Below are 12,610 nucleotides of genomic sequence, written 5' to 3'. Positions count from 1 at the left end.
AAAGGAGTGCCATTTCTCCCTGAGGTGCAGGTAGACCGCTGAGTCTTGGCCTGAAGAGTTTGTTGTTTTGGAGCTTCTGCCATGATGCGTAGGCGTTCGCATTGACTTCCGTCTTATTCACGAATGGGGAAAAGAGGGAAGTGACGTATGCCGTAAAGCAAGTCACCACATTTGTATTTTTTTTGTGTGGTAGAGATCCTGCTACCCCCTCCTCGAAGTTGCTTAGTGCCAGTGAAAGCGATACAGGCCTCCTCAGGCCATGACAGAGTTGCCATTCAACAAGTCGTAAGTCCATGAATCGTCCCAAAAGTTATAAAAATATTTATGAAAGTTAAAAAGTTACTTAGTGCTGCTTTAAGACAAAAACGGACAATCCTATTAGATTGATTTATTATGAAAGACAGAGCCATTTGTGGAAGATTTAAGAGGACAAAATATTAGATTCTTCTACTAACCAATTAAGACCACTTTAGGTCAATGACCTAACATTCCTATGGTGACATTATTTCCCAGAGCTATTCTTCAAAGCCATGTCATAAAAACGACATTGCATGTGTCAGAGAGATCACTCATCCGAAGCAGTTCTTTGAACTTATGGTATATAGCATCTCAGGCACATTTTTCACCCTGAAAAAAACGTCTAACATACCTTTTCTTACATGTCTTATCAATTACAGCGGTCACATTCTGTGACATGTGTAATTGCTAAGTCTGGAGTGGACTGAAAAGTTTGAGGACATTGTAGCAAGGGTGTCGACTATTCAAACAATTCGATTTGGAGGAGTCTGATCGAATCCTCTGACAATGAACCCACAGACAGTGAACTCTTCTGCTCCGTTGAAGGGAGGTAAGTTGGGTACCCGAGGCCCCCCCAAAATGTGTTAGGGGATGTTCTGAGACGGGAGATGCGGGGCCTGTCCAGGCGTTCCGCCACTGGACCATAGCTCACGTGCACCTCAGACGGGTTTGATTTCACGTGGGTCCCATCAGGACCAAAACCAGCCGTAGAGTAGCTTCCACCAGGAAGTCTCTCTAACTGCTACCCTTTCGCAACGGGTATGATCCTTCCACAGGTTCACCTATGAAAATACTGTTCAGAGTTTTGCTTCCTCCAGATAGTCAAGTTTAGGCTTTTTTCCACCGTAGGAACTTTACAGGAATTTCCCCATTACTCCTGTGTTTCCACCAAAAACTACCCCGGTAGAAACGGTTCCACAGGCCAGACTGTGGAAAGGTTCCAGGAACTTTCGGTAAATCCCATCAAATATTCACTATTTACTTTGTTACCTGCTGTAAAAGTAGTCAATGACACGCCATTTGTGTAGTTGCTCGTCTCAACCCTCGTGAACCGGATGCTAATGCTAATGCTAATGCTAAAGCCGATGTGTTTTTTTGTTGTAGCCTTGAGATAAACACTGACATTTATTCTTTATATATTGTTATTTACAGCTAAAATGGACAATAAGGACTCGCATGACCCTCATGAATTCAGTGTTTACTTAGGGGATTACTTTCTGACTATAGGACTACATTTACACGGCACGCCAAAGTGGCTCAAATCTAAATGTTTTTAAATCTGATTTTTTTTACTGTTTTCACCCTGCAAGTAAAATGTGATCTTTATCAGACTTCAGTATAAACGCGCACAGGCCCTAATGTGGCCACAATGTGGCCTCGATGTCATGTGCAAGCGCAGTTCGGTAAAGTGAGGACAAAGGATGTTGACCACATTCCGTAAATGAACAAGGAAGTCGCTATTACTACTACATTGCAAAATAAAAGCCCCCAGACCTTAAAAATCTCTGTTTTATACCGTGAAAATAAATCAAATTCCTAAAATGTATGAATTGATATACATCGTGTAGTATATTTGGGAGGTTTCTTTTTATGGCTGTTAATTAGAGGAGACACGAACATCCGCCTGGATCTATGTTATTTTTCAATTCACTTACGTAAACAACTTACGCAATGTACGTAACATGTAAGCAGGTCAAATTTTTTCGACCCAATGTGGCCCCCGAATCAAAGAATTTGGGGACCCCTGCTCTAACTGCGTCTAACTGAGGCCAGAAGTTACAAAGTTTGATAGCTATGCCACTCTTTCCGTTGAATTAACCTAAAACCTCTCACCCATATTTAGTGCATTGTGCTCTACAAATCCATCCATCCATCCATCCATTTTTTACCGCTTGTCCCTTTTGGGGTCGCGGAAATCACACATTCTAAATTGTGGGGGTTTTGCAGATGATTTTTGAGAACATTTGCATAAAAAAAAGTCACTCTTTCAAGATTTGATTTAAGGACTCAGGGAGTGGTTCGCACAAGTACCCAACTTTGAGCAAGATTGGTCATTGACCAAAATATTTTTGCAGAGGTTGAGCTTTTATCTAATTGGCCATAAATCAATAGCCACCTGTTAACAGAATGTCTTGACATGTACCCCTGAGCATGTTGAACCTTACACCTAAAAGGTGCCACAAATACCACAGGTATTTTTCTAAAAAAAAAAAGCATTTTAAAGGCCATGTGCATATTACTTGCTTAAAGTTATACAAAAAAAACAAGTTAAAATGGTCTACAACAGGGGTTCTTAACCTTTTTGCCCACGGGGCCCAACTTTTCCACTAATGAGGGAGTATGTCACTCAAATAATTATGAACACTGAATAAGTAATCTTACTCTTGATTTTAATCATATTTGAAAATTATATCTAACCACATAAATCTTAGGCTTAGGTCAGGCTGATTAGAAAAATAAGTACTGACCAAATAAACCGCATAAGACGGGACTCACATGTAGTGCCAAAACAAATCAACTCATTAATAATGAATATGTTTCTTAACTAAACTTTCAATAAAATTTAAATGCAAATGAAATTACAGCTTCACCACTTTAGTCACATTTTTTGCGCTTAAGAAATGTCTCTATGACTTTAGCTCCAGACTTCTTCCGTTTGTTTGAGATTGTCATTAATGCCTCAAGTGGTGGAAAAGTGTATTACAACCAAGCCCTTACGAAACACAGCTGAGAAACAGATATTTTCTGGCAGCTCTCTCTGAGGTTGTAGATGTAGATGTAAAAGATGTGCATTAACTAAAATAAACTGATTCAAAATATCATTGCTAAACTTTAAGGGGACTAAGATAAACATGGCTATAAAATGTGTATCGGTTTTCGGCATCTGCGGGCATTAGAACTACAAATAAACGGTAGTAATGACATACTTGCCAACCCTCCCGGATTTTCCGGGAGACTCCCGAAATTCAGCGCCTCTCCCGAAAACCTCCCGGGACAAATTTTTTCCCCAAAATCTCCCGAAATTCAGGCGGACTCAGGTCCATGAGGACCTGAGTCCGCTAACCCACAACATAAACAGCATACCTGCCCAATAACGTTATAACTGTAGAATGATGGAGGGCGAGTTCTTGGTTTCTTATGTGGGTTTATTGTTAGGCAGTTTCATGAACCTCCTCCCAGCGCGGCAACAACACACAACAACAGCAGTCACGTTTTTGTATACCGTAAAGCAGTTCGTCTGCCGTAAACAGCAATGTTGTGACACTCTTAAACAGGACAATACTGCCATCTAGTGCATTTGATGAAAGCACTTTTGTGCGTGCCACACAGCAATGCATCATCAGAGAGGGTGTTCAGCATGGTTCGAAAAATAGTGACAGAGAATAGAACAAGGATGGACAATTCCACCCTTAACTCAACAATGAGTAGATGAGTGTTATGTGTGTGTATATGTGTAAATAGATGAACACTGAAATTCAAGTATTTCATATATATATATATATATATATATATATATGTAATAAAATAAATATATATATATATATAATTTAAAAAAAAAAAAAAAAATATATATATATATATATATATATATATATATATATATATATATATATATATGAAATACTTGACTTGGTGAATTCTAGCTGTAAATATACTCCTCCCCTTTTAGCCACGCCCCCGTCCCACCCCGACCACGCCCACGCCTCCCCCCCACCCCCCTCCCCCCACCTCCCGAAATCGGAGGTCTCAAGGTTGGCAAGTAAGAGTAATGATAACCGCTTTAATACTCCTGATGGTTAGTATTACCGTATTAAATTAAAATGGTCGAAAAACCATCATACAGAACTGCACTTAAACGAACTGACTGGCGCTGGCTCGCTAGCTAGTTTAAATGCTAACATATAAACAACAGACGTTGACGTCTTCCCCCATTACGAAATGTCAACTAAAGAACCACCATTACATGTTACGTAGACCACAAGGAAGTGTTTTACATTTAGAAAAAATATATATAATATGACTCCTTTAATGCGCCCTATAATCCTTATATGTGAAAAAAAGATCGAAAATAGGCCATTCATTGGCAGTGCGCCTTGTAGTCCGGTGCGCCTTATGGTCCGGAAAATACGGTAATTGTGGTAATAGTTGCAATCCTTGTTTCAAAGATGTCCATATATGAAATAGTGTACGTTTGTAACCAGGCCCTTACAAATATTACTTACCAAAAACAATAAAGGAGTGCAATTAACAATATTTTAGGGCCAGACCCCCAATTGATGATAAGGCTCATATTGAAGCCATTACGAATACATGAGCTCACTCTGTTATACAGTGTGTTGATGCAGTCAATCAGTGACCCAAAGCCATGCTGGGTGGGGGGCTTCTAAGGTTTTTTTTTTACGAACCCCACCGTCACCTCCCCTCTAAAAGAATGGTAATTAACCGATGAAGAGCTCTGTAAGATTATCCGGTCTCCTCGTCAAGAACTCCAGCCCCACCACTGGTGTGCAGTCATGTCCCAAAGGACCGCTGCAGAATGGGGACGGATGGATCTCAATGGTCTATTCAACTGCTGGCCTCTTTCATCCTTTATTCAGCCCAAAAAAAAGAGAACCGCCGCATGTACTGCTGTCGATTTTAGACAGGAATGTTCTTTCAAATCAGCAGAAATTAAGAGAGGCACCCTGGTGCTTTAGGTCACGTTTGGAAATGACGGTCACAATGCTTCTAAATACACAAACCTTTTCTTGCGCGTTACAACCTCAAAGGCGCATAAGTGCACCGACAAGCCCTCAGTGAGCGCGGGAATGCGCGGCAGATTCAATTATACGAGGGAAAACAAAAATAGCTGCGTCCCCACCGCCTAGTGAGACATGGAGGGATACAGGGGGACTCGGGAAGTAGGAAGACAACAATCTGATTCCAAAGTTCTCATACTTGAGCATCCTCTGGTTCACCCGCCTAAGAACTCCCTAATTCAAATGTGTCACAGTGCCAAGACCCCCCTCAGACTGGGACCTAAACCTACACCCTACCCCCGACAAGTAGACCACCCAATAGGTTGCTTGGCTTTCCTGATCTGATGAGAGCTCGATTCAGACAAGAACCAGTCATCAACTAGAACATTCCATTCGGTCATCTTGTGCAACATCACTCAAAACACATGTCATGCATTTTGCAAATCGCGTCAGTTTCTCTCGGAACAACAACTTTCTGCCGTGTGCACACTCGTCCATCTATGTCACAGGCATCCGCACTGACTGTCTGTGCAAATATTCTAATCAGTTAAAGAAAAGTTATCTCACCCAGAACATGCAGGACAGACAGACCCAAGTGCGAGCAGGACCGGCCAAAGCGGTCGGCAAGCTGAGAGAGACTGACGGCATGGTGACGGACGTGGAGGGATGCTGCAGCCGCTACACACCAGTGGACGTCTTGCGGTCTAATCCAGCCTGAAGAAAAAGTTGCCAGAACTGCAAAGCCATTATTATGGTGGATGCATACGCGTTTCTCTAACTTTCCCGCAATGTCAGACTGGGTCGGTCCTCTAATTGGATCCTGACTGCCTCTCCTCTCCTCTCGACTCACTCTCCCTCTTTTTCCCTCTGCCGGGGAAAGTTTCACAAAGCTTTTTTGGATCAAGGGTGGGTCAGGCAGCCCCAACCTCTCCGCATGGTGCAAAGGGGGTGGGGGTACTCTTATTATCCATTTCTCCTGCCACTCCTCTTTCTATCTCGTTACATCTCTCACTCCCTTCCTTCCCCCTCCTTGTCGCACTTATTTTAATTTCATTCATTCCTTGATCCCTAACCCCCTCCGGTGCATACCCTTCAGCATCCCTCCACCTCCTTCTCTCTTCCATTTTGTCCAATATTTGCAAATCCTATTATCGTTGGCTCGTATTTCTTTTGACATTGTCTCAACTCAGTATGAAAACGACAGATGCTTGTTTCTCTTGATGACAAGCCTAACAACCTATTTGTTTCATATTATGAGTGAGCTGGATCATACAGTAGGTGACTGGTGAGAGTCAGGGTACACCTTGGACAGTTCAATCACTGGGCGTACATCCACACTCAAATTTGCATCTTCAATCAACCCAACATTTGTATGTACTAGACAGCTATAATTAACCACTCTTCGTACTTGCACGTCGCCTCCTGTCCTTTGCATCTTGAGGTCACAACCATCGCAGCCAATCTTTCAGCCAGTGAGTGACCTCACGGAGATGCCCGTCAGCGACGTGGGACCAGCAATTTTGGACCGCACATTTTATGGTGGAGATGAAGACCAGGTTTGTGCGGTTGCAGTCCAGGCCAAGCTCACGCTTGCTTCTTTAAGTTTGGCCTGTACCGTCTCCTCGGCTTTCCAAAGTCCAAGCTCTGCCTATTCCTGCCTCGCGGCTTTTCAAAGCGCAAGCTTCGCAAATTCCGGCTCCTTGGCTTCCCAGAGCCCAGCTTCCTCTCGTGCTTGCGTCTTGCCAGCTCAGGACTCCACTTACCTCGGGTTCGGTGGCAGCTCCTATTCAACCCACCGTGCTGTCAATCCAGGAGTCCTGTCGGGAGTCAGCATGGGACGTCTCTTTGTCCATATTCCTAGCCTCCCTGCGCCCATCCAAGGCTTATACTGGGGAGGGCGCCACCGATCAACAGTTCCTTATTCTGTCTGGAATCCGCTTCGTGAGGGAGGGGCTACTACTGGCGGCTGTGCGGCTGGGGGCACACAGATTCTCTCATCTTCCGGCGGGTCCGCTCCAGACGACCCCGTCACCTCCAGTGGGTCCGCCGCCCACATTTTCCCCAGTGGGGTCATCATCAGTTCTGTCTTCCGTGGTTCCGCTTTTGACATCATCTCCTGTGGGTCCGCTCCAAAAGACATAGCCATCTCCAGTGAAGTTACCGCCTCAATGCTGGCTCATCCGGCGCTCGAACTCCACGACGGTCAACAGAGCATTGTGCCGATCGTCCTCCTCGTCAGCCGCAGATGTGACCATTCAGTAGACGTCTGCCTCACCAGCAGCAGCAGTGCCCAGTACCTGGGCGCAGAACCCAGCTGCTGCTGGGGAAGCTATCCCGGGTCACAACTACCACAGCTGCGTGCTTGTGACAAATAAGTAGCCGAAGGACAGTCGTACCAACAAACCAGTAATCACCTCAAACTTTGAGATAGGGCTGTCGGGCAATTATATGATCGTGATCGATGATTGTGATAAATTTCAGGTCGGTCACAGCGATCACTTGTGAGCAAATTCATTTGAGGAAATATAGGGGAAATTTCAGCAAATCACAGTCAATCTATTCTCGCTCCACTTCAGGTTACAAGGTACCGCAGAAGTAAATAGAATCATAGATATGAACAAAATGAAAGAAATTGGAGCTAAGCGTGCTGCTGAGGGCTGTGAAATAAATATTACCCGTGACTTGGAGTTATACACGAACAGAATCACGGGATAGGTCAATAAAAACGGAATCTATTAAACACAGAAAATCACAGAAATGTATGTGATGTGACTGAAACGTTGTCATCGTAAGAAAAAGGAACGTTTGTCTTGGATAATCCTGTTTATTTGACAAACACTCACCTCCATTGAACTGGGCCAGCCGGGGCGCGGACTAGCACCGGAATTGAATACAAGTTGAAAAGGATTTACAAATCATTGTCTTCTGTTTTTATTTACAATTTACACAACGTCCGGAAAAGGGTGGAGTGCCATCTCCGGGTTGGGGGGGGGATCTTGCCCCAAGTGGAGGAGTTCAAGTACCTAGGAGTCTTGTTCACGAGTGAGGGAAGAGTGGATCGTGAGATCAACAGGCGGATCGGTGCGGCGTCTTCAGTAATGCGGACGCTGTATCGATCCGTTGTGGTGAAGAAGGAGCTGAGCCGGAAGGCAAAGCTCTCAATTTACCGGTCGATCTACGTTCCCATCCTCACCTATGGTCATGAGCTTTGGGTTATGACCGAAAGGACAAGATCACGGGTACATGCGGCCGAAATGAGTTTCCTCCGCCGGGTGGCGGGGCTCTCCCTTAGAGATAGGGTGAGAAGCTCTGCCATCCGGGGGGAGCTCAAAGTAAAGCCGCTGCTCCTCCACATCGAGAGGAGCTAGATGAGGTGGTTCGGGCATCTGGTCAGGATGCCACCCGAACGCCTCCCTAGGGAGGTGTTTAGGGCACGTCCAACCGGTAGGAGGCCGCGGGGAAGACCCAGGACACGTTGGGAAGACTATGTCTCCCGGCTGGCCTGGGAACGCCTCGGGGTCCCACAGGAAGAGCTGGACGAAGTGGCTGGGGAGAGGGAAGTCTGGGCTTCCCTGCTTAGGCTGCTGCCCCCGCGACCCGACCTCGGATAAGCGGAAGAAGATGGATGGATGGATGGATGGATGGATGGATGGATTTACACAACGTGCCAACTTCACTGGTTTTGGGGTTTTGTACATTAAATGGCTGATAGGGTGTTCAGTAAGTTACTAGACATCTAAATCCAATTCTGCATGTTGCTTTATTATTAACACAAGACACAAAAGTCCACAACTACCAAGAACTTGAAAGTTCCAGAACACTTGGTGGAAGTACTCACCCAGGGCCCCCAAATTATGAGAGAAAATAGAGGAAGTCATTTCCACTTCATTAAGTTCCCAAAAGTAGCTTTAGGCAAGTCTCTTGATTAATTGGTGTACTATATTGTATCACACACACATAAATTAAACTCCTGTTCCAAACAAACACACAAAAAAGTGTGGACACAAATTCCGGGTTAAATGGGTCTGCAACAAACAAAGATTCTTTCAGAGAACATAAACACTGGTTATTGAAATCGTGGAATTTACTAGCAGCACCCATAAACACCAACAGTATGTCTCCCTTGCACATATCCACACACGCGCTTTCTCCCACGCTGTATCAATACACAAACGCAGCCCACATGCAGATACGCGCAAACACACTCGTCTCGCAGCAGAGAGGATTAATCCCCTGGTATTTCCCGCGGACCACCCTTAGAGAGGCAAAGTCACCAAAGAAGGCTCAACTCCAAACCCCAGAAAATGAGCGTGAGCTGAATGCGTTCCATTCAACGCGTCGTATGCGTCAATGAAAAGCCTACACGTTGTCAGAGGGGTACCTCTCGATTGGTTCCGCTCTTACCTATACGGAAGGCAGCAATGTGTATGCGTCAATGATCACAATTCACCCTGTATGACCATAAATTATGGGGTTCCCCAGGGATCCATCTTGGGGCCTCTCCTTTTTATCCTATACATAAATGATTTTGTAAACTCCTCCGAAACTTTTCATAAAATAATTTTTGCTGACGATACAAATTTGTTTACCTCACACAGGAGCCTACACAATCTACAAGTAACTGTCAATTCAGAGCTTGTGAAAGTAGATTCCTGGTTCAAATGCAATAAGCTCTCACTTAATGTAAATAAAACAAATTTTAGTCTATTTCGTTCTAATAAAAACCGGACAAATACTGAGCACTGCCATATCAACATCAATGGGCAGGAAATACAGAGTGTGTACTCCACAAAATTCCTGGGGGTCATCATTGACGAATACCTCAATTTCAAATGTCACATTAGCCATCTGTTAAACAAATTATCCAAATATGTTGGCCTGTTCTTTCACCTTCGTCATTATCTTCCTCTTTATGCTCTACTCACACTATATAAAACTCTCTTTGAACCACATCTAAACTCCTGTAATGTCATCTGGTGTAACACTTTCCCTACCTACCTTCACAAATTAGAATCCATGCAAAAGAAAATTATACGGGCCCTGTCATGGTCCAAGTTTAATGCCCCCACTCGACATCTATTCTATAATTATCATCTCTTAAGACTGACAGAGTTCAATATTTATCAAAATGCTTGTTTAACCTATCAAGTCATTTACAGGCTGAATTTAAGGCTCTGTAGCTTGGTTCCTATCTACCATCCCCAGCATGCCCACAACACTCGTAACTTAGATTTGATATCAGGGAAACATGGTTTACTGGATTGTACCGCTCGAAGTGTTGTATGCAGGGGACCAAAGATTTGGAACCGGCTTAATGAGAGCCTCAAGATGCTGTATCCATTCTCCAACTTCAAAAATAAACTAAAAACTTATCTATTAACCACCTATATTTAATGCCTCATGTGGGGTAGACTACTGTTGGGTTTTGCATGGTTGAATGAATGTATGTATGTATGTGTATGCTTGCTTTAGTACTATTATCTTGTGTTAATCATATAGCGTTGTTTTTTGTTGTTGTACTTGCTACCATGTTCCATCATTCCATGTATATTCCATCATTCCATGTATATACTGTCCTCTGGACCCCCTGTCAAAAGCTTCTTCTAGCTTATTTGGGGGACCCTTTCACGTACCAACATCTTTAAATGATGATATTTCACTACTATTGTATTTGTTATATGGTATTGTGAATAAACTTGAAACTTGAAACTTGAAACTTGTATCTGAGATCATACTCAACAACATTGAATTTTGAACTAACCTCAATAAATATCTTGATTTAAAAATATTGTTTTTTTATATTCTAAATGCTGATATGCAACAATCTGGTAGTTATATGCATACTGTCATTCATTTTTTTAAATGTATTATTGGATAATCAAATACAACTGCACCCACTAGTGGTCACTTATCACATCACTGCAACATTGATTGATTGATTGAGACTTGTATTAGTAGATTGCACAGTACAGTACATATTCCGTACAATTGACCACTAAATGGTAACACCCAAATACGTCTTTCAACTTGTTTAAGTCGGGGTCCACGTTAATCAATCCATGGTACAAGTGTGCATGCACGTGTCCGTGCACCAGAATGACATGCATTAAAACAAGGCTATTCAACTACATCAGGCCTGGGCAATTATTTTTAGAGAAAAAAAATGCGCCTGGGGGCCGGCATATCTACTTTTAGGAACACTAATACAAAACCTCACAATAATGTCTGATTGAACGCTAAAAACGTTATGACAGACCGCCTTAAAAAAAGGAATGGAATTTTACATTCCTTTACTGGATGAGACACCCAGAATGTACATGAAAATAAAGAATGTGGGATTTACAATGTTATCTATGAACGATAAAACACTGAATATCGACAACTAGAGATGTCCGATTATGGCTTTTTTGCCGATATCCGATATTGTCCAACTCTTAATTACCGATTCCCAGGGGCGTCACTAGCTTTTAAGGACAGGGGGGGCTTAGCCCCCAGGAGATGCACAGAATGCGAGCGAACGTTACGCACAAGCACAAAACTTCACAAACGACTAACAAAGACTTAGAAATTATTCATTGTTATTATTATTTTTTTTTTTAAATGCACGGGACAAAATGAAATGCTCCCCGGGACGATGGCTTTTAACCATTTTTTTCTTTTTCTTTTTATGTATTTATTCATTTTACATTTTATATTAAATGTCTTGGTTTTTCCTCTCTCTGAAAATCCTATGAAATGTTTAACAAGCCATCCTATAATAATACAACAGCTATTAATGTAACAATACAATAAAACAAATATATTTAATGATGGTTTTTTCATTATTTTAACAATAGGCTAATGTACATTACTTTATATAGATTCTACAAGAAACACAAAACTTAAAAACTAAATGATTTACAATTGCACACACAAGGTTTCGTGCAGCTTCACTCATTGTAAAGGAAGATACTGTGCTTCGTACACCTGCAGGACCGCAAGCAAAGTCGCACAGAAAATGCGGACTGGAATTTGAGTGATGTGGACATTTTCTATATGAACAAGTGGAATGGATTGGACACCGACGCACTAAAGGGGCTCTCTACCTTACGCTACGAAGTGAGGGGAAACTGAGTGAATAATAACAGGTTATATGATTATTTATTTAAACTCATATTCGGGCCACTTTATAATGAATATGTATTTGTAAAAAAAAAAATATATATATATATAACACCAAATTATTTAGGGGGGCTTAAGAATATTTTAGGGGGGCTTGAGCCCCCCTAAAATAGGCCTAACAACGCCAATGCCGATTCCGATATCAACCGATACATACAAGACAACTTGTCTTTTAGTAGTAAGTAAACAAACAAAGGCTCCTAATTAGTCTGCTGACATATGCAGTAACATATTGTGTCATTTATTATTCTATTATTTTATCAAAATTATTAAGGACAAGCGGTAGAAAATGAATTATTAATCTACTTGTTCATTTACTGTTGATATCTGCTTACTTTCTCTTGTAACATGTTCTAGCTACACTTCTGTCAAAATGTAATAATCACTTATTCTTCTGTTGTTTGGATACTTTA

General features: G+C 42.4%; 1 protein-coding gene across 7 annotated transcripts in view; it reads right to left on the bottom strand.

Annotated features, from left to right (window-relative positions):
* Positions 1-12,610, bottom strand: part of tns1b (tensin 1b) — a 391,203-nt gene that overhangs the window by 327,832 nt on the left and 50,761 nt on the right. The window contains exon 1 of one of the 7 annotated variants that reach the window (XM_072911998.1): positions 5,604-5,847. The exons of the other annotated variants lie outside the window; for them this stretch is intronic. Coding sequence (XP_072768099.1) covers positions 5,604-5,684 — 81 coding nt within the window. The 5' untranslated portion in view covers positions 5,685-5,847. Of the gene's footprint in view, positions 1-5,603; positions 5,848-12,610 lie in introns of those variants that run through there. 7 annotated transcript variants of the gene reach the window in all.

Source organism: Nerophis lumbriciformis, linkage group LG31 (assembly GCF_033978685.3).
Source record: "Nerophis lumbriciformis linkage group LG31, RoL_Nlum_v2.1, whole genome shotgun sequence".
In the NCBI taxonomy this organism is placed as follows: Eukaryota; Metazoa; Chordata; class Actinopteri; order Syngnathiformes; family Syngnathidae; genus Nerophis; species Nerophis lumbriciformis.
This window is presented reverse-complemented; position numbering and strand designations above follow the sequence as displayed.